At 46.9% G+C, this 21,738-nt stretch overlaps 2 protein-coding genes across 2 annotated transcripts in view; one reads left to right on the plus strand and one right to left on the minus strand.

Moving 5' to 3' along the window:
* The window catches only part of LOC116983165 (cullin-associated NEDD8-dissociated protein 1-like), a 36,843-nt gene extending 25,053 nt beyond the window's left edge, over nucleotides 1–11,790 (minus strand). Inside the window, exons 1-5 of the mRNA XM_033036789.1 lie at nucleotides 11,591–11,790; nucleotides 9,609–9,752; nucleotides 5,878–6,032; nucleotides 5,149–5,272; nucleotides 1,693–1,949 (exon numbers count right to left, since the gene is read on the minus strand). Coding sequence (XP_032892680.1) covers nucleotides 1,693–1,949; nucleotides 5,149–5,272; nucleotides 5,878–6,032; nucleotides 9,609–9,752; nucleotides 11,591–11,658 — 748 coding nt within the window. The 5' untranslated portion in view covers nucleotides 11,659–11,790. The remainder of the gene's footprint in view (nucleotides 1–1,692; nucleotides 1,950–5,148; nucleotides 5,273–5,877; nucleotides 6,033–9,608; nucleotides 9,753–11,590) is intronic.
* Nucleotides 11,791–17,272: 5,482 nt separating this feature from the next.
* sec13 (SEC13 homolog, nuclear pore and COPII coat complex component) overlaps nucleotides 17,273–21,738 on the plus strand; it is a 43,079-nt gene continuing 38,613 nt past the window's right edge. Inside the window, exon 1 of the mRNA XM_033036791.1 lies at nucleotides 17,273–17,539. Coding sequence (XP_032892682.1) covers nucleotides 17,276–17,539 — 264 coding nt within the window. The 5' untranslated portion in view covers nucleotides 17,273–17,275. The remainder of the gene's footprint in view (nucleotides 17,540–21,738) is intronic.

Consider the following 21,738-nt stretch of genomic DNA (forward strand, 5'->3'; position numbering starts at 1 on the left):
TTATTAGCTTTTTAAGGCTCTTCCTTTAACATGTCATCAATCACCCGCTGAATGCCGAGTCCCTAATCTTCAGAACTGAGCAAATCTGGGATTTCCACTTTGACAGTTGGGAAACATCAATGCTACATAGGGTGTAATATTAATGGTAATACTTCATGGTAATTACACAAGGTATTTCACAAAGATAGTGAAAATACCCCAAATTTCCCAAATGGAAATTTCACCCCAAAATTCAGTATTTTCAGGACAATTGAAAAAGAGATTGACGACTCTTTTTGGGCAAGTCTACAGGGGTAATGGAACCATAGTACACTGAAGGGGTAAAGATACATCAGTGGGAGATCTAACTGAATGCAGGATGCTCATTGGGATTAACAACTCACTACCGTTCTTATGCACATTTGGGTTTGATTTAAAGCTTGTTTTATGCTATCCTAACAAGCCCTCTCAGGTCAGTTACAGGACGTTGCAGAGCACAATCCTACTCCACCAAGATGTTAATCATATGCCCATGGATTAACAATTCAGGATTTTTCACTATCTCTGCACAAGGTGCTATCACCTCCTCAATATGAACTTTGATAATGTTTTTATATTGAGCAAAATGGAATTCACTATTCTGATTGCACCCATAAACGAGCGAAGAAAAAAGTCAGTACAGGTGCACAACCTTTTATCCGAAGATCCAAATAACGAAAACCTCCGAATAGCGGACATTTTTTCGGTCCTTGAAGAAAGGTCCTTGAAAACGTTCACCGAGGGCGGCCCGCAGAGGTGACAGCGGAACCTCCGGTCGGTCCTCCAACAAAGGGGAACTAAATCCCCATTCATAAAAGAGAAGGTGAGAGTATATTGGGTGAGTGTATATTGCGCGGGAGGGTAGGAATCATTGTAAATCATTGCTTAAATGTTAGTCAGTTCGTTTGGTGGGCTTTTGGGGGGAACTTTAATTCTTAGTCCCCTACCTGGTCGGAGAAGCGGGGAGCGGGCAATGCCTTACCGGGTCGCCGTGCAGTAAGCTCCGGACCGCTGTGCCGCGGCTCCCAACATCGTGGAGCTGGGGCTGTGGCCGGCTGCGCTGGATTTGGATTTGTAGCGCCGCGCAGCCAGGGGTGGAGTTCGCCGTGGTCGGAGCTACAACCGGCGCCGCCCGTGGCCGGCCCACCGCAGTCTCCACGATGTTGGGAGTCGGCAGCCCACAGCGGTCCGGGCTGCGGTGGTCCAGCCACGGGCGGCGCCGGTTGTAGCTCCGACCACGGCGAACTCTACCCCTGGCTGCGCGGCGCTACAAATCCAAATCCAGCGCGGCCGGACACCCGCAGCCCCAGCTCTGTGATGTGGGTGCCGCGGCACAGTACTGCACGGCGACCCGGAAAGGCATTGCCCGCTCCCCGCCTCTCTGACCAGGCAGGGGACTAAGAATTAAAGTTCACCCCCACCACATAAAATCCCTCCAAACTAACTGACTAACATTTAAGCAATGATTTACAATGATTCCGCGGTCTCCGGGGAGGAGGCAGCCGCTCCAGACTTTTCAAGCCGCCCGCGCTACCCACCTAATCTACGCTAAAAATCTTCCATTCCGAAACCCGAAAATGTCCGATATCCGAAATGTGTCTGGTCCCAAGGCTTTCGGATAAAAGGTTGTGCACCTGTATTGCTAAAACAGCTGAGAGCCTTGCAGGCACTCACCAACTCTGTGCCCAGCCTGTCGACTGATGGCACCAATGCACTGGATGTAGGTTCTGGTCATGGAGGTAGATTCATTCTTTGATAGTTCCACCATTAGGTGATCCATTAGTTCAGAGAAGAGACAACTGCTGCAACTCATCACCAGGTGCCCCAGAGAGATGATGGCTCTCTTCCGAACAGCTAGCCTTGGACTTGACAGCTGGGGTAGCAGACAACTCAGAATGGAAGAATGAAATGTGATCAGAGTCCCACCTAATCTGTAAAGAAAGACAAGAGGAGATATTATGTTCTCCTTGAGTTATACATAGACCTGAGTGAGATGAAATCTCCCTTTAGTTCTGCTTTGACTATGACTAATCTTAACTCCAAAACTCAATTTGGCATCTCACATTTGACATATTCAGTTGGATGGCCATTTATGGCGGACAAAATCTATCTGGATTTCAAACAAGAAGTTAGAAAGATCTACATTAAAATCGGTTCAACTTACTGATGAATTGCAATGTTAATTATTACAGTAATACCATATCAAGTACAGCGATAGTGTGCTTAAGTACAGCAAGTCCTGTACTTACAGTAAAACATTGTCCAGGAGACGCAGGAATGATCAGATACAGAATTGTCAGATTTTTAATGTAAGGGGGGGGTGGCTTGGGGAGGTTGAATAAAAGGAAGGTAAAAATTCCATTCTGTTTACTCCAGGTATACTCAGCAATAACACTTGTCTAATAATGAATAAATGTAATTATTGCAGAATCATGCATGAAGGTCGACATATAGTTCCTGATCCTCCTGCCGGTGGAAAAACCTTTCTTCATCAAAAACCTTCATGGGCAAGCAACAGCAATCAAAACTTTTTCTCTTTAACTTATTCCTCCATCAAAAAGAATAGCAAAGCACGACCAAACTGACATACTCATTCAAAAGGAAAATTTTGTTATTTTAATATACACAGGACCAGTGGGACCCGTTGGGTCCATCACACGGGAGGCCTGGTCCCCCAACAAAATATTCCTCCTTGGTTCTTGGTTTCTTGGTCCTCCAAAATATTCCAAATGGAATTTAAACTGGAGGTGGTGAAGGGAGGGCTTAAGCCAGAAAGGGTTATTGGGAAGAAAGAGCTACTTTAAATTTAGTTGCATCTGGTTGGGTAACTAGTTGGGTGGAGATTATTCCATGCTTTAATTGTGCAGGGGAAGAACGAATTGCTGTATACATCTGTCTTTGTAGCTGGGATCACAAATTGGATCGAATGCCCTCGTCTGCTCCTAATTGGTTTGGGTTTGGTGTAGGTCTTGTAGTTTATGTCGAGCTGACCATTTAACATTTTGTAAAAACAGATCAAACGGTGAGCTTCACATCTGTCTTGGAGAAGTTTCCACCCCAGAGAATTCAGAAGTTTGGTGACTCACTTCTCTCTCATAGGTGTTAGTAACAAATCGAGCTGCCTGTCTTTGGACACGTTCGATGGAAGAAATGTTTTTATTTGTGTATGGGTCCCATGCTGCAACTGCGTAGTCCAAATGAGGTCTAACGACCCACTCACCCATGGCCCCCAACTGTGCTGACGTGGCAATAACGTGTAAAAAATAAGATCAATGTGAATGCATCTCACTCTCCCTCTTCAGTCCCCTATTCCCCTCCTCCATTATCCTCCCTCACCCCACACTTCACCAACCCTCCTCTTCTTCCTCCCCTCATCCCCTTTCCCCTCCCCATCTCCCTTACCTCGTCATCCCTCTTCCTACCCCAATCCTCCTCCTTTTCCCTTCATCCCCAGCACTCCCTCCGCCTCCACCCTCCTTCCCCTACGCTCAGTCACTTCCTTCCTCACTCCATAACCCATCTCTCTACCTGATTCCTGACATTCCAAGAATTGACCATCGGGTGACGCCCGCAATGGCCGCCTCGCCAACAGTCTGTCTCGTCCCATTCTTCTGTTGTTTTATAGTATGCGTTAAATGTATATTTTAGCATTCTGTAGCTTGTTTTATGTGGTGGGTGGGTGGGGGGGGGGTTTGGGGGAAACTTTTTTCTAATCTCGTTCGTTGACGGAGATGCGATTTGTTCCCGTATTGTATCTCCGTCCGCACTGCGGCCTAACATTGTGGAGCTGGGGACCGGCTCCCTCTGCTGGGGACCGGCTTCAGGAGCTCCAACCGCGGGAACCTGTGGACTTAACATTGTGGAGCTAGCGATCACTTTGCCAGGGATCGACCTCGGAAGCTCCAACTGCAGGAGCCTGCGGACATTAACGTCGTGGAGTTCACGGTCCCTGGTTAGGGGCCAACTTCAGGAGATCCAAGCCGCAGGAGCTTCGATCGCCCCCAACAGCGGATGGTTTGACTCCCCTGTCCGCGGGAGAATAAAGAGGGAAGAACATTAGACTTTATTGCCTTCCATCACAGTGAGGAATCCGCTGTGGTGGATGTTTATGTTAACTTTTATGTAGTTGTGTGTCTTGTTGCTTTTTTTAAAGTATGGCTGTAACCCTTGATACTCCTAACACTATTTATATAGACCATGCTCTACCACTCCACACACAAGGTTTACAAAAGAGGAAAAAAGACAGGCATAATTGGTTTTGGAAGATATCGCTGTACAGGATGTGCTTGAAGGTTCAATTATATAATCCATTTGGGTAGCGTTAAGTAGCAGTAAAGTACAGAAGGCATTCTGTTGCTGAATAATGAGTGGGAGAAAGTAGTAAACACAAAAGTACATTAGATATGTAAATGAATTGTACAACAATGATACTGGGGCTTCAATGACCACAAACCATGTGTGGGTAAGATTAACGGGCAAAGGAGGGTGATTTCTGGTGTTCAGGAGGAGCTCCCCAATAACCATGTTTTCATTACAAGAAAGTGGGTATTATTGGATCAGGCTCTGGGAGAATATGAACAAAATGTTAATGTGAAAAAAATGGGGAATGGACATGACGACAGCAATAATAGTAAAATATTTGGGATCTTGAGAATGATTAACAGAAGCATAAGATACAAAAGAAAGGAGGTTACATTGACACTTTATGACACTGATTTAGAGGATTATCCCAATTCTGCACACCATTTTAGGAAGTGATGAGAGATTTCAGCTGTAATACAAGACTGCAATGCAATACAATATTCTCCGAGGAGAAAACTCATTAAAATTTGTGGGCACAAAACCATGCATGCTTAGATAAACTAAAACAGGAGCAGCTTCTCCTACTAGCAAATGGTACAAAGTGATGGGCTAAACTTACCGGGATGAGAGAAAACCTTTTCTCAAATAGTTATAATTTCCACTATACAAAAACATTCCTTCTGTACATTCAAAATAGTAGGAAAAGGAAAATAATTTACTGGGCAGCAGGAAAGGACTGGATTGCCAAATAGCCTCCTTCTCTGCCATTACCATTCTATTTTTCTTTCACACAATTTATTCCTTTGTCCGATGTGCAAACATCTTTACCTGCTCAACATATCAGAGAGGATATCCAAGGCTTCCAGCTGGACAGATACATCTTCTTGTTTGGCAATAGCACTTGTCAGACGCCCCGTGATCTTCTTGCACACGTTAGCAGATAGGGCTAAACCTAGGACAAAGTAAATGTTTATTGTCCGTGGGATGCTGCTTACCCCAAGTGGTTTATCAAGTGGTAAATCAGTATCTGCAGTTCCTTGTATCTCTACTTCCTGGCAAAGCAGCATCAAAGGGTCAAATGAAAAGTAAGTAAAGACAGTGGAGGACAGAGTTCCTACACTAGATGGTGATCCAAAAACATAAGTCAAAAGGATATGGGCATTGTAGCATTCCCCTCTATACTTAGAGATACAGCATGGAAACAGGCCCTTCAGTCCACACTGATCACCCGTTGACACTGTTATCCCACTTTTTCATCCACCCTACTCACTCGGGGCAATTTACAGAGGCCAACTAATGTGCAAACCTGCACATCTTTGGGATGAGAGAGGAAATAGGAGCACCCGGAGGAAGCCCATGTGGTTATAGTGAGAATGTGTAAATTCATCCTGGGTCAGCATCTCTGGCACTGCGAGGCATCCCACAATCCCAAAATTAGAACAGGTGAATTAAAAGGGTCCAAAATCAGGCCTAGGCTTATGATTGCACAAAAACATCAGAAAAGAGCACAAGGCAAGTGATTAAGCAAATGTTACTAGGTATAAAGGATTCACTTACCACTAGAAGCAGGAGGTAGCTCTGCAATGACAGTCTTCAGGCCAATGCTGGATATATCTCGTAGCTGTTCTTTGTCAGACAGCATGTTGGTACATAATGTGTCCACAATAGTCTCCACCTGGTACTCTTTAACCTTGCTGACCAGGGGGCCCAGACTGTGGGGGAAAAAAACAAATGGAAAAACCTGTGATCTTGGAATCTTAACATTGTTATCTTCTCTGCCTCTTCTTATCTTGTCTGATCGAAAGTGTGCTAAAGGCAGCATTTGTTATGCTTGACTGCATTGGGAGGAATATCGAGTAGAAAAGTAAGAACATGATTCAGCTGTTAATGTCGCTAGTGAGACCACCGAGTATTGTATGCAATTCTGGTCACCCAGTGATAGGAAGGATGTCACTAAGTGGAAAGGATGCAAAAAAGATTCACCAGAATGATACCTGGCTTGCGGGCTTGAATTGTTGGGAGAGATTGGTTTGGCAGGGATTTTATTATCATAGAATAGGAGGCTGAGAGGGACATTATGGAGGTGCACAGGCTCATGAGGGGCAGGGTGAACACTTGGTCTTTCTTGGATTCAAAAGGATTCAAAAACTTACGGATGGATGGGGGATATTTAAGGAGGATCTCAGGGGCTACTTTTTTTTTAACCGTGAGGGTAGTCCATTTCTGGAACAGCCGTACAATCACAAATGTTATGGCACACTAGTCCAACTGGGACCTGTTGGGTCCCTGTCACATGAGAGGCCTTGTACCCCAACGCAATATTCCACCACAAACTCGTAGCCCCCATGGGTGGCGTGATCACCCAACTCAACCAGTTCCCCAACGTAAGATTCCACCACTCCCCTGCCTCCCCCAGCACTGGATTAAAAAAAAATTCCAATTGCATTTCCCCTGCCTGCCGCAGCACTTCCAATTGCAATACGAATTCCACCTCCCCCTCCTGTTCAAGCACGTGCTGCCAGAAGCTGGAGTAAGTAACATTGTTGCAAATGTCAGGTGGAGGACTGCGAGATCCCATTGTGATGTTATAGCTCCTGTTCAGGTGAAAACTTGGTGGAAGCACAGTGTTCCTGGATTGCAACTTTGTATGGATGTTTGTTGCAAGCTGGGCCAGCAAGGATTTAGCCTTGAAAATCTTTTTAAACTTGAATTTTTTAAACTTAAAAATCATGAATAACTTGTGAAATATAACATTAAATTTGAAGGAAACTTGACAGGAACGACCACGGGACAAAGGTAAGGTTGTGCAAAAATTTTAGCGCTACCGTGTACTGTAGTTCCAGCATCACATGGAACAACAAACATAGATAGAAACAAGACGAGTTTTAGTAATATACTAGATCAAGTGGGACCCATTGGGCCCCGTCCCCCAATGCAATAATCCACCTCTCATCCGTTCCCCCAACGCAACCCATTTCCACCACTCATCCATAGCCCCCACAGGAGGTCTGGACCCCCAACGTAAGATTCCACCACTCACCCGTTGGGTCCGTCACACGGGAGGCCTGGTCCCCCAACGCAACCCGTGCCCCAAAGTAAGATTCCACCATTCACCCATAGCCCAACTGTGCAGGTCACTTTAAACTTTAGAAAAAATGCAATTGCACAAAGATTTAATGTGATGTAGATGCCACCGACAAGGCCATCTTTTGTTATCCAAATCTAATCATTAAACTTTGCTGCACTGGGTTAGGCTGGCAGATTTTTTCCCTGAAGGACATTTGCTGTGAAGGACTGTGAAAGATAGAAACATTGTAGCCGGTAGGACATTGTGACGTCATAACTGTCAGTGCATATTTGAAGAAATCCAACTGTTAAATGTCACTTTAAAACGTTTAAATCTCCCCCACTACGTCCCTCTCCTTACAACAGAGATCAGCATCAGTGAGCAGCAGAGATCACTTTGTGATGTCATTTTCGTTTTTTCAGAATCTTCACGGCAGCTTATGTAAATGAATTCCATTGTGATTGGACAACTGTGAGATGGCATTGTGACCATCACCGGGAGCTGCTGGAAGAGTCTCCCTGTCAAAAGCAGTTTTTTCCCCCAAAGTTGGCTTTTTTAAACTTTAAATATCAATGACGTGAAATATAACATCAAATGTGAAGGAAACTTGATCAGATCGACGAGGAAAATCGGAGTGAGGTTCTGCAAAAATGTCAGCGCTACCCTCTATCCCCCACTCCTCGCCTCCCAGTTCCCCCCCCCCCACCATCCCTCCTGACCTCCCTCACTGCCCTTCTCTCCCTCTATTCCCCACCCCCTACCTCCCCCACCCCACTCCCTCTATTCACCCCTCCTCCCCCCTCCTCTCTCTCTTAAACCCCCGCACTCTCCCTCCTCACCTCCCCAGGATCTTTCCCCCTCCTCCCCTCCCCCACCTCTCCCCCCCCCCCCTACCCTCAGTCACTCTCTCCCTCCATAAAAAGCAGCATCTGCAGTTCCCTTCTCCACAGGTGATTAATTGTCAGCTGTGGTTTAGAGTCTCTCTCTCAAACTCCGCGCAAACTGCTCGGCCACCCTGCAACCCGACTCTCCCTCCCTCCCTCTGCCCAATAGGTACATGACTATGTTCACTGCTTTGCGGAGGCAGCATGAAACGTAAAGTTGATGGTGGAGAGGTTGGTCTGTGTAATGGACTGGGCACACCCACAACTCTGCAATTTATTGTAGTCTTGGGCAGAGCTGTTGCCAAACCAAGCTGCATCCCAAGATGATGCTTCCTACTGTGCTGGTGAGAGTCATTGGAGACATGCTGAACTTTCTTAGACTTCTTGAGAAAGTAGAGGTATTGGTGTGCTTTCTTCACCGTAACTTCAATGTGGTTTGTCCAGGACAAATTGTTGGTGATATTTACATCTAGGAGTCTTACACTCTTCATCTCCATTACAGCACCATTAATGCTGATTTGGGCATGTATACCAGCTCGTTTCCTGAAGTCAATAACTTCATTGTCTTACTGACATTGATGAAGAGGTTGTTGTCTTGACACTATGTTACGAAGCTCTCCACCTTTGTTCAGTATTCTATCTTGTTATTGTTCGATGTCCAGCCCACTACAATGGTGTCATCTGCAAACCTGTAAATGGATTTAGAGCAGATGTTGGCCCCTCAATCTTGTATATATTGGGGCTGAGAATGATTCCTTGCACTATTGTTAAGAATTATCGTAGAGGATGTTTCGTTGCCTATCCTTGCTGATTCAGGAAGTTGAAGATTCAGTTGCAGAGGGGAGGTTCCTGCAAGTCTGGGAGTTAGAATGCAAGTTTTTCTGTTTCTATTATAAGTTATCAATAACGAAATTACTTAATCCTTAACTCGTAGGACTACTCCTTCACCTTCTTAATTTATTTAATCTTGCGGATGTTAAGAATTCAATTCACCTTTCCGAAACCACATCACAGGAACTTCCCTTGAACTTCAATGTGTGCTTACAATTCATTCAAGTTATTCCTTATAGTCTGGACTTTTGTATAAGGAACATTTATTCCACACATTCTGAGCTGCATTTCTGCTCTGATCGATTATCCACATTTTTCTTGTTTCTCTCCCTACTTGACATACTTGATGCCTAGTTTTCCTTTCAGTTGCAGTAGCAAAAGCACAATTGCTGACTATCAGCCTGTTCTCATTCGAGAAACTATTGATACCAACTCCAATCTCACTAGGCCCCTCTCCCTTCTATCATCTTGCCAACATATGAATGGATTTGTTAACTGATGCTTACCATTTCACAGCCAAGTTTTGTACCTCTCCATTTTTATCCTCCAGCAGTTTAAGCAGCATCTTCACCACTTTCTTCTCACTGTCATCATCCAACTTGATAGAGTCTTTCTGTAATTCCACCATCAGGTCATTGGTGGCCATGAACCTGCAAAACAAAAATTAATGAAGATTTATTAAAAACACAAACCAAACAGCTGAAAACAGCAGCAGTGGGGGCGATTACTTGGATAGATCTTGACCGTCTAAAAGTAGAATGGCCTCCATTACCATGAGATCCCACTATTACCATGATGAAAATATCACCTACATATTACATTAATATAGACCAGTACAGCCAACTAAAGGCTTTATAATCTACAAATATCTAAGGTACAAATACGTGTGATTTTTTTTTTTAATGAATCAGAGCATGCTGCCATTAAATGCTTTGATTTTCCTTTGAAAATTCTACAAAATAATCCTGCAAGACGATGCTGCATGCAAAGTGAATTCACAAAATATTCGCAGATGAACATTTTCTCAAAGTCGAAGAACTGACGACTAATAATACCTAATGGGCCTGTCCCACTTAGGCAATTTTTTTGGCAATTGCCGACGACCGTTATGGTCGTAGCAGGTCGCCGAAAAAACGGCGACTGAACCCCTTTACGACAATGTCTACAACAACCTACCACCTAGTTGACGTCAAGTTGCGGCAAGCTACCGACAAACGGCAACCCATAGGACGTCCACACCTACGACAGCCTACGTTCACCCGAGACAAGGCAAGACAAGCTGTCAGTCGCTGGTTGACGTAGGTAGTCGCCAATTCACCGGTCAGCACCGGCAACAACCAACGTCATCCTGGCGACAACCAACGACAGGACCTATGTCAGGAGAAGTCAAGCTACGACAAGCCCACTGTCGCCGAAAAGTTTTGAACATTTCGGCGACCAGAAAAACGCTACGATTCTTTGGCGACTGAGGATATCATACAGGCGGCACCCCGGTGACCATGTGATGACAGCCTAGTGGTCTGTAGTCGCCTAAGTGGGACAGGGGCATTAGATAGACACAAAAAACTGGAGTAACTCAGCGAGTTATGCAGTATCTCTGGAAAAAAGGAAATGTGACATTTCAGATCAAGATTCTTCTTCAATCTTCAGAAGAAGAATCACGACCCAGAAAGTCACCTAGTCTTTTCCAGAGATGCTGTCTGACCCACAGTTTTTGTGTCTATCTAATGCCCCTGTCCCACAGGCGATTTAATAACAACAGTCCTCAGGGCTCAAGGGGGGGTGGGGGGAGAAGAAAATGCGGGGGGGGGGGGGGGGGGGGGAGAGAAGAATGTGCGGGGGGGGGGGGGGGGGGGGGAGAGAAGAATGTGCGGGGGGGGGGGGGGGGGAGAAGGAAGTGCGGGGGGGGGGAGAAGAAAGTGCGGGGGGGGGGAAGAAAGTGCGGGGGGTGGGGGGCAGAGAAAGAGTGGGGGGGGGAGAAAGAGGGGGGGGGAAGAAAGTGTCTGGGGAGGGGAAAGAAAGAGAAAGGGGAGGGGGGGGAAAGAGCGGGGGAGGGAGAAAGAGCGGAGGGGGAGATAGAGAGGGGGAGGGGAGAAAGAGAGGGGGAGGGAGGGGGGGGGAGAGCCGGGGGGGGGGGGAAGAGCCGGGGGGAAAGCTGGGGTGGGGAGGAGGGGGTGAGAGAGAAGAGCCTTGGGGGAGAGGGGAGAATGGGCCGGGCAGTACTGGGGTGAGGCCGAGAAATGGGGGGGGGGGGGGGGGGAGCAGAAGCCCGTAGGTGGGGCAGAGGCCGGGAGTGTGGGGGATTCCAACTCTTCCCTCCATCCTCCATCCGTGAGCAGCCCCACGCTTAGCCCGAGGCCGAAGCCGCGCAGTGCAGGGGGCCGGAGGGAAGCGGCGCAGCCCGGCTCTTGTCCGAGGTCGGCGAGCCCGCACACGAGGCCAGGGAGCTCTCCCCGGAGCCGCGGCCTGACGCCGGGTCCCGCCTCACCTGAAGTCCTTGTCGCTGGAAGTCATCTTTTCCAGCAGGTTGGAGATGTGGTAGGAGACGTTGGTCATGGTGGCGGCTGTACGGGCCTGGGCTCGAGGCTGCTGGCACTCGACTGGCCGCCGTTCGCTGCTCTTCCATGGGCAAAGATGGCGCGGTGCCCCGCCTGACGTCACCGGGATCCAGCGCCACCTGCCGGCCGCACAGCCATCGACAGTAGGATGCAGAAGATCTAGAGTCACTCAATTGTACCTTATTGTCCCATTTACCGAGGTACACTGAAATCGTTTTACATACAGTTTAGTAGAAGTATTACTATACATAAGCACATCTTAGATACAGTACGAGTGTATAGAAATAGTGCACAGGGACAGCACGCAACAACGCCTTTAAATCCAGGGACACTTCTGCTTACAGTGCGGCCAGGTCGAACCTGAACAGAGGCATAAAAAAGGCCAAAGTCATTCACAGGCAAAGGGTAGAAGACCACTTCAATACCGCGGACACCAGAAGCATGTGGCAGGGTGTCAGGGACATCACTGACTACAAGAGCAGCCCCGCCTGCCCCCACGGTGATATCACACTGGCCAACGAACTAAACACCTTCTTTGCCCGGTTCGAAACTGGCAACACCACCAGGTGTGGAATAACCCCGGCCATTGCGGAGGGACAGGCCTTAACAGAGCACTCGGGAGGTACAGTGCGCTCTGCGTAGGATCAATCCACGCAAGGCTGCAGGCCCGGATGGAGTCCAGGGAAGAGTATTAAAGGACTGTGCTGGACAGCTGGCGGAGGTATTCACGAGAATCTTCAATCTATCTTTATCTCTGGCAACGGTCCCCAAGTGCCTGAAAACAGCCACCATAGTGCTGGTGCCGAAAAAGTCCAAAATCACCAACCTCAACGACTACCGGCCGGTTGCCCTGACTCCAATCCCTATGAAGTGCTTCGAAAGGCTGGTCCTCTCCCATATTAAATCCAGCATCCCTGCCTCACTGGACTCCCATCAATTTGCATACAGGGCAAATAGATCGACAGAGGATGCCATCTCTCTGGCCCTTCACACTGTCCTGACTCACCTGGACAGACAGGGCACGTATGTGAGGATGCTCTTCATTGACTATAGCTCTGCATTCAATACGGTCATCCCCACCAAGCTCACCACCAAACTCCACCAGCTAGGCCTCAGCTCACCGATATGCGCTTGGATCCTGAACTTTCTCACGGAGCGACCGCAGGCAGTGAGACTGGGCCCGCACCTGTCCTCCACCATCACCCTGAGCACCGGCACACCACAGGGTTGTGTACTAAGCCCCATGCTCTACTCCCTCTTCACTCACGACTGTGTCCCTGCATTCGACACCAACACCATCGTGAAGTTTGCAGACGACACAACAGTGATTGGGCTGATCACCAACGGTGATGAAACAAACTACAGAGCGGAGGTGCAGAACCTGGCGGACTGGTGCGCCAATAACAACTTGGCACTAAACACCTCCAAGACCAAGGAGCTGATTATTGACTTCAGGAGGTCCCATTCTGGAGAATACGCCCCAATCTCCATTTACGGGGAAAGTGTGGAGAGAGTGTCCAGCTTTAAGTTTCTGGGCACTCACTTTTCAGAAGACCTCACATGGTCCACGAACACCGCCGCGCTGGTCAAGAAGGCACAGCAACGACTGTTCTTCCTGAGGACCTTAAAAAAGACTGGTCTGCCCCAACAGCTGCTGACAACGTTCTACCGCTGCACCACAGAGAGCATACTAACGTATGGCATCTCTGTGTGGTATCTCAGCTGCACGGAGGCGGAGAGGAGAGCTCTTCAGCGCGTCGTCAACAGAGCGCAGCGGATCATCGGGACAGAGCTACCAGCCTTGGAGGGCATCTACCACACGCGGTGCCTCAGGAAGGCCCTCAGCATCCATAAGGACTCATCACACCCCTGCCACGGTCTGTTTCAACTACTTCCCTCCGGCAGACGTTACAAGGCCTTCTACGCCCGAACCTCCAGACTCAGGAACAGTTTTATCCCAAGAGCTATAGCGGCTCTGAACCGGTCCTAATGAGTGCCCCCCCACCCACCCCCTTTGGACAGTCTCCCTCAGATGGTCACGTCAATCAATTCAGCTTGCTTATTTATGTATTGTATTTATTTACCTTTCTTGTACATCAGTGGAGCTGCACACTAAATCTCGTTGCACTGACGTGCAATGACAATAAAAGATATTATTATTATTATTTCTCCAAGTTAGAGAACTAGTGATTTCTCTAACTTCAAGTAACCCTTGCGTCCCATCTCTCCGACCCTCCTGCACTCTAGTTCTACAACTAGTTTCACTGTCCTCCTGATTGATGTTACTGATTGTATGCCTCCGTGTCCTTCCCCATAGCTAACAATAAACTACTCTGCATGTCCTTATCATGGTCTGCTTTGATCTGATGTTTTCACACCTTACCTCTCCGTATCTCTACACCCCTTCGCCCCTCACTGTCAGTCTGAAGCAGTCTCGACCCGAAACGTCACCCATTCGTTCTTTCCAGAGATGCTTAGTTACTCCAGCATTTTGTGTCTATCTTCAGTATACAAGTCGCCTGGTTTGGCGCCATTTTCAAGTCCTATTTGTTGTAAGTGCAGAGTTCTTAACCTGTCCGTGAAGGCCTTTGTCCAGGCGGCGTTGCAGGGTCGCTCCTGGCCAAGCGTTGCAGTTGGTGTCCTCTACTGCTGCTTCACCGCACCCTCACATAGAGGGCTCGGGGTGCAACGAGTTGTGTAGGAACTGAGGATGCAGTCGAGGGTTCAGTGATGGATGTGCACCAAGAGCAGAGTGGGAGGTCAAGAGTTCTATTTTGTCATATGTTCCAGATACAACAATAAAAAATCTTACTTGCAGTAGCACAACAGAATATGTAAACATAGTACTCTGTAATCAATACAATTAATGAGAAAAAGCTCAGTGTGTATGTATAGATACACATAAAAACAAACAATAATAGTGCAAAAAGACAAAACCAATGCCCCCAAAAACTATGTAGGAAGGAACTGCAAATACTGGTTTACACCAAAAATTATAGAGCGGAGCAAGATGGTTCACTCTTGCGGAATCCAATGGACTGACATGTAGTACGCAACAGAGCGTAACTTCCGCCATTTCAGTAAACCCGATCTGAATTCAGTTATGCCTCTCGCAATGTAATCAGCGTTGCGGAGGAACACTTTGTGTGTTTTTAAATATTTTAAATTTAAAAAACATTATCTTTCTAAATGCAGTAAACCCTCATCAATTTCCCACATCACATTCCCACATGCAACGAGACCTGGGTGTCATGGTACACCAGTCATTAAAAGTAGGCATGCAGGTGCAGCAGGCAGTGAAGAAAGCGAATGGTATGTTAGCATTCATAGCAAAAGGATTTGAGTATAGGAGCAGGGAGGTTCTACTGCAGTTGTACAGGGTCTTGGTGAGACCACATCTGGAGTATTGCGTACAGTTTTGGTCTCCTAATCTGAGGAAAGACATTCTTGCCATAGAGGGAGTACAGAGAAGGTTCACCAGACTGATTCCTGCGATGTCAGGACTTTCATATGAAGAAAGACTGGATAGACTCGGTTTGTACTCGCTAGAATTTAGAAGATTGAGGGGGAATCTTATAGAAACTTATAAATTTCTTAAGGGGTTGAACAGGCTAGATGCAGGAAGGTTGTTCCCGATGTTGGGGAAGTCCAGAACAAGGGGTCACAGTTTAAGGATAAGGGGGAAATCTTTTAGGACCGAGATGAGGAATACATCTTTCATACAGAGAGTGGTGAATCTCTGGAATTCTCTGCCACAGAAGGTAGTTGAGGCCAGTTTATTGGCTATATTTAAGAGGGAGTTAGATGTGGCCCTTGTGGCTAAAGGGATCAGGGGGTATGGAGATAAGGCAGGTACAGGATACTGAGTTGGATGATCAGCCATGATCATATTGAATGGTGGTGCAGGCTCGAAGGGCCGAATGACCTACTCCTGCACCTATTTTCTATGTTTCTATCACCGTCAGCACTGCCTTGGTCGCTATTTGCCGAAGTAAGTGTGTGCGTGGAAACTTGCGTGATTGGTAATCTGACTGGAAGCTAAATCTGACTGGACACGCTAATACACACGAAAACGGCACATACCTTGTACAGGGAGGAACTACAGATGCTGGTTTAAACCGAAGACTGGAGTAAATCAGCGGATCAGGCAGCATCTCTGGAGAAAAGGAATAGGTGATATTTTGGGTCGACTGGTCTTCTCCAGACTGACAGTCAATGGAAAGGGAAACGGGAGATAGGCATATCTTCCATTCATTTGTCCTTAGTACCGTCTATATCTCTTGTTCCTCTTTCCCCTGACTAAGTCTGAAGAAGGGTCTCAACCCGAATGTCACCTATTCCTTTTGTCCAGAAATGCCGCCCGGCCCGCTGCATTTTGTGTCCTTTAATCTCTCAGCCTGATATAGCATAATCTCCCTGAATTAGCTTGTGCTTCCTCTGCAATTGTCTTAAATCTGGATCAAGGACACAAAAAATCCAGCTATAGCTTCATATACCAGCCTAGAACCAATTACTTCTGCCAAAGGTTAGGTCAGTTTCATCAATCTCCAGAACAAATACAGAAGACAGGAACACAATGTTACCGAAGTTATTGCAGTATTGCTGTTAATTTACTGGGGAAGGTGGGACTGGTTTGGTCAGTTTTATTTACTATTATTGATACATTGAGCCGAGCGAGTCTTTTTCTCGTGATTTCTCTCTGCTTCGCCTACTTCATTCAACCTGTCTCATTTCATTATCGCTGTTGCCACAATTTTCTGAAAAAAGGCGAGTGTGGAAACACGTTTAAGCCCTTGACATCAATCGCTTGGTGTCGTTTAGACAGGCGGCCCTATGTGCCAAACAAGTTAAAACACACACTGGTTTGGAGTCTCAACATATCAGCACCAGTCGAGTAACAGTCATTCCGACCAAAGATCGTTTTTCATGGGGAACCTGAAGAAAAGGGTCGCCTATATTGGCGATTCGAGCAAATTATAGCAGAGCAGTACGCGCCGCTTGTAGATGAGGACGCCATGACGGAAGCCGGTTACGGAAATGGCGTTGAAGATTACCCATCACCTACTACGGCTTTTTCGCGGAGTGAACCATCTTGCTCCGCTCTATCATCTTTGGTTTACACCGAAGATCAAAACAAAATGCTGACAATGTAATTCATCGGGACAGGCAGCATCTCTATCTCAAGAAGGAATGGGCGACGTTTCGGGTCGTGACCCTTCTTCAGACAGTCTTACTTCTTCAGTCAAAAGAAGAGTCTCGACCCGAAACGTCACTCATTCCTCCTCTCCAGAGATGCTGTCTGTTCCGCTGAGTAACTCCAGCATTTTGTGTCTGGAGCTTATTTGGAGGTTGCAGTGTTTAATAGCCTGTAGGCTGTAGGGAAGAAGCTGAACCTGGACGTTACAGTTTTCAGACTCCTATATTATATAGTATATAATCTTCCCGATGGCATGAATGAAATTAATGTGTAGTCAGGGTGGTGTGTGTCCACGATGATGCTGGCTGCCGTTTTGAAGCAGCGAGTCCCGTAAATCCCTTCGATGGTGGGGAGGTCAAAACCAGTGATAGACCGGGCAGTGTTCGTGAAAATTAGAGTTTGGTCGTGCGGCTCAGTTATGTCTCTTGGTGCTTTGCATGCCGGCTGTAATTCTGGGGATCGGGGTGTGTTCCTGAAGCTCAGGGTGCGCTGTGTGTCCTGGAGTTCAGAGTGTATTCCCTCTGTCATCGGCGGCGCTGCAGTTGCTCGGAACCTTTGTTGCGGGCCCTTGCAGCGAGCCGGTCGGTTTAGCGCGGGCGCTGGTTTACGGCTTGCCCTTTGCTTGCCACGTCTGAGCGGAGCGGTACCGGTATCGGGACCCACAGCGGCAACGGCAACCATGGTGAGCGGCTCCGGGCGACTTGTGCCTTCCGCGGTGGGTCGGCGAGGGTTGGCGAGGCCGTTAAACGCCCGCTGCGTGCGGTCAGGAGGTCGGTCCGTGCGACGAGGGCGCCGGCGAGGCCCGGCCCGGGGCTTGGCCTCGTCGCTGATCCCAGCCTGTTGCAGGGAGCACGGGCGGGACCGGCAGAGTGTTGGTGGAAGAGGAGGCAGAGGGTTAGGGTCTCCGCCCCGTTCAGCTGCGGACACATCACCTCCTTCCACATCACACCAGTCCCTCAACTTGCTCCATCATCCAGATAGTGCATGACCAATTGCCCGCCTTTGCCCGAGATCCTTAGTTGGCTCTGATTAAGAATACCGGCTTTAAAATGTAACAGTTTGTCTATCTAATAGGCTTTGTTATGAGAAACATCTAAACAATGGGACAACAACAAGGGGGTGATCAACCATGATCACATTGAATGGCGGTGCTGGCTCGAAGGGCCGAATGGCCTACTCCTGCACCTATTGTCTATTGTCTAAAAACATCAGTTTCAAGGAGGCGTAAGAGAGAACTGACCTAAATCTTGAGCAAAAAATGAAACTTGATTTTCCTTCACAACCCGTCTGCCAGTTTGCTGAGTTCCTCCAGCATATTGTTCAAGATTCATTTTGAAGCCATGCACACTGATTCTTGGCTGGCAGTTTGAAATCAGAGGTTTTATATGTGGTGATCCATTGTCTTTCAGGATTTTCCAGGCGGTTTAGGTGTTAAGAGTCATACAGCACTGACACAGGAGGGCATTCAAACTGCTGGCCCTTTACTACTAATCTTACACTAATCCCATTTTCCTTTAATTCCTGTCAACTCCCACCTACTCCCTGGGTAATTTACACGGACCAATTAACCTAAAAGCCAATATGTTTTTCGGACATAGAATGAAGCCGGGAAACCCATATAGTCTCAGTGAGAACATGCAAACTCCACACTGGAGTAACTCAGGAGGGCCAAGACAAAGTGTGGCAAATAATAGGTGGATACAGGTGATTGGTAGGATGTTTGTAGTTACTTAAATTTAGAGCATTCAACGTCAAACTGTTGGGTTGTATGCTAGTTACGGTAGAGGGGCCCAGGACAGAACGGTCAGTATGGGAATGGGACGATGAGTTAAAATAGTCAGCAACTTGGAGATCTAATAGGCTTAGGTGGATTACACACTTGGTCTTGCTGATGCATAGGAGGCCACATCGGGAACAACAGATGCAGTAGATGAGGTTTGAGGAAGTGCACCTGAACCTCTGTCTCACCTGGAAGGACTGCTGGGGTCCCTACATGGAGGCGAGGGAAGGAGGTGTAGGGGCAGGTGTTACATCTCTTTAGACTTTACTTTAGACTTTCGCAGTATGGAAACCAGCCCTTCAGCACAAGGAATCCGTGCCAACCAGCGATCACCCTGTACACTAGCACTATCCTACACACTAGGGGCAATTTTTACAGTTACAGAAGCCAATTAACCTACAAACCTGCACATCTGGAGTGCGGGAGGAAACCTATGTGGTCACAATGAAAACGTTCAAACTCCGTACAGTCTGCTCCTGTAGTCAAGATCGAATTTTCCATTTTCTCTCTCCCTCCTTTCTTAAAAGGTTGTTACTTTGGCTACCCTCTAGTCCACAGGAACTGATCCAGAGTCGAGAGAACATTGGAAAATGATCACCAATGCATCCACGATTTCCAGGGCCACCTCCTTGAGTACTCTGGGATGCAGAACATTAGGCCCTGGGGATTTGTCTGCCTTCAGTCATGACAGTTTACCTAACACCATTTCCTGACTAATGTGAATTCTTTTTAGTTCGTCCCTCCTACTAGACCCTCGGTCCCCTAGTATTTCTGGGAGATTGTTAGTGTCTTCCTTAGTGAAGACAGAACCAAAATACTCGTTTAACTGTTCTGCCATTTCCTTGTTTCCCCATTATAAATTCACCTGTCTGACTGTAAGGGACCTACATTTGTCTTCACTAATCTTTTCCTTTTTACATATCTAAAAAGGCTTTTACAGTCTGTTTTTATATTCCCTGTAAGCTTTCTTTCCTGCTCTTTCCCCCCCTCTTAATTAACCCCTTTGTTCTCCTCTGTTGTTCTAAATTTCTTTCAGTCCTCCAGTTTGCTGCTTCCTCTGGCCAATTCATATGCCTCTTCCTTGGATTTAACACTATCCTTGATTTCCCTCGTTAGCCGCGTTTGAACCGCCTTTCCCGTTTTATTTTTTTGCCAGACGGATGAACTATTTTTGGAGTTCATTCCTGCAGTCTTAAATCTTTGCCATTGCATCTCCACCGTCAACCCTTTATGTATAATTTGCCAGTCTATCCTAGCCAATTCCCGTCTCATACCTTCAAAGTCTCCTTTATTTAAGTTCAGGACTCCAGTCTCCGAATTAACCGTGTCATTCTCCATCCTAATGCAGATGTCCTCCATATTATGGTCACTGTTGCCCAAGGGGCTTTGCCGAACAAGATCGCAAACTAATCCTTCCTCATTACACAATACCCAGTCTAGGATGGCCTGCTCTCTAGTCGGTTCCTCTACATATTGGTTTAAAAAACCATCCCGTATACATTCTAGGAAATCCTCCTCAGCCCTGTTACCAATTTGGTTGGCCCAATCTACATGTAGATTAAAGTCACCCATGATAACTACTGTACTTTTGCTACACGCATCCCTAATTTCCTGCTTCATGCTATCCCCAACCTCCCTACTGCTGTTTGGTGGTCTGTATACAACTCCAAGTGTTTTCTGCCCTTGGCTATTTCGTAGTTCTACCCATACCGATTCTACAGCATCCAAGCTAATGTCTCTCCTTGCTATTGCACTAATCTCCTCTTTAACCAGCAATGCCACACCACCTCCTCTTCCTTTCTCTCTATCCTTCCTGAATATTGAATACCCCTGCATGTTTAGCTCCTAACCTTGGTCACCCTGGAGCCATGTCTCCGTAATTCCAACTATATTATAACCCTCAACAACTAACTGCGCATTCAATTCATCCACATTATGAATGCTTCTTGCATTAAGGCACAAAGCTTTCAGGTTTATTTCGGGTCAGAAGAAGGTTCTCGACCCGAAATGTCACCCATTCCTTCTCTCCAGAGATGCTGCCTGTCTTGCTAAGTTACTCCAGCTTTTTGTGTCTATCTTCTTGTTTTTCTTATCTCTCTTTTACCTTTTGATTCTGTCCTCCTTTTATGGTCCTTTGTCTCCTTGCATTGGTTACCATCCCCCTGCCCTGTTAGCTTAAACGTGACCTTTCCTACACTCTCTTTCCTGTCAACTGCACGCATACGCTTCCACGTTATTGATCCCACCCCCCCACTGTTTAGTTTAAACTCACCCATGTAGCACTAGCAAACCTGTGTGCCAGAATGTCAATCCCTCTCCAATTAAGGTGCAACCCATCCTTTTGTACAGGTCACCCCTGCCCCGGAAGAGATCCGAGTGGTCTAGAAATCTAAATCCTTGCCCCCTGCACCAACTCCTCAGCCACACATTCAGATCCCCTATATCCCCGTTCCTACCCTCATTAACACGAGGTACTAAAAGCAACCCAGAGATAACCACCCTGGAAGTCCTGCTTTTTAGCCTCTGTTAGATCACATGGAAAGTTAGATCACTTGGGATCCAGGATAAACTGGCCAACTGGATTCAAAATTGTCTTGGTTGATGGAGAAAAAGGGTGGTAGTGGAGGTTGTTTTTCTGAATGGAGCCCTGAATCCATTGGTATGCGGCAGGGATTTATGGATAATGGGATTAGTAAATTTGTGGATGACACCTAACCTTAACAAAAAGATCTGGATCAACAAGGGAAGTGGGCTAAGGAATGGCAGATGGAATTTAACTTACGCAAGTGAAACGATGCATTTTGGTCAGTCAAACCGTGGCAGGACATGCACAGTAAATGGTAGGTCCTTGGAGAGTATTGTAATGCAGAGAGTACAGCTACATAATTCCCTGATAGCAGTGACAGAGGTAGACAAGCTGGTGAAGAAGGTCTTGAATGGTGGGTTTACCAATAATGTTCAACTGAGAAATAGCAAATATTTTCCCCAAGGTGCTGAAATGAATCAAGAAATGGCTAAACAGTGCATATGATAGTCATTTGGAAGAGGATGCCCCTCACATACATTCATTTTAATGGATGAGACATCTCCACCAAAAAACA

Source organism: Amblyraja radiata, chromosome 18 (genome assembly GCF_010909765.2).
Source record: "Amblyraja radiata isolate CabotCenter1 chromosome 18, sAmbRad1.1.pri, whole genome shotgun sequence".
NCBI lineage: Eukaryota > Metazoa > Chordata > Chondrichthyes > Rajiformes > Rajidae > Amblyraja > Amblyraja radiata.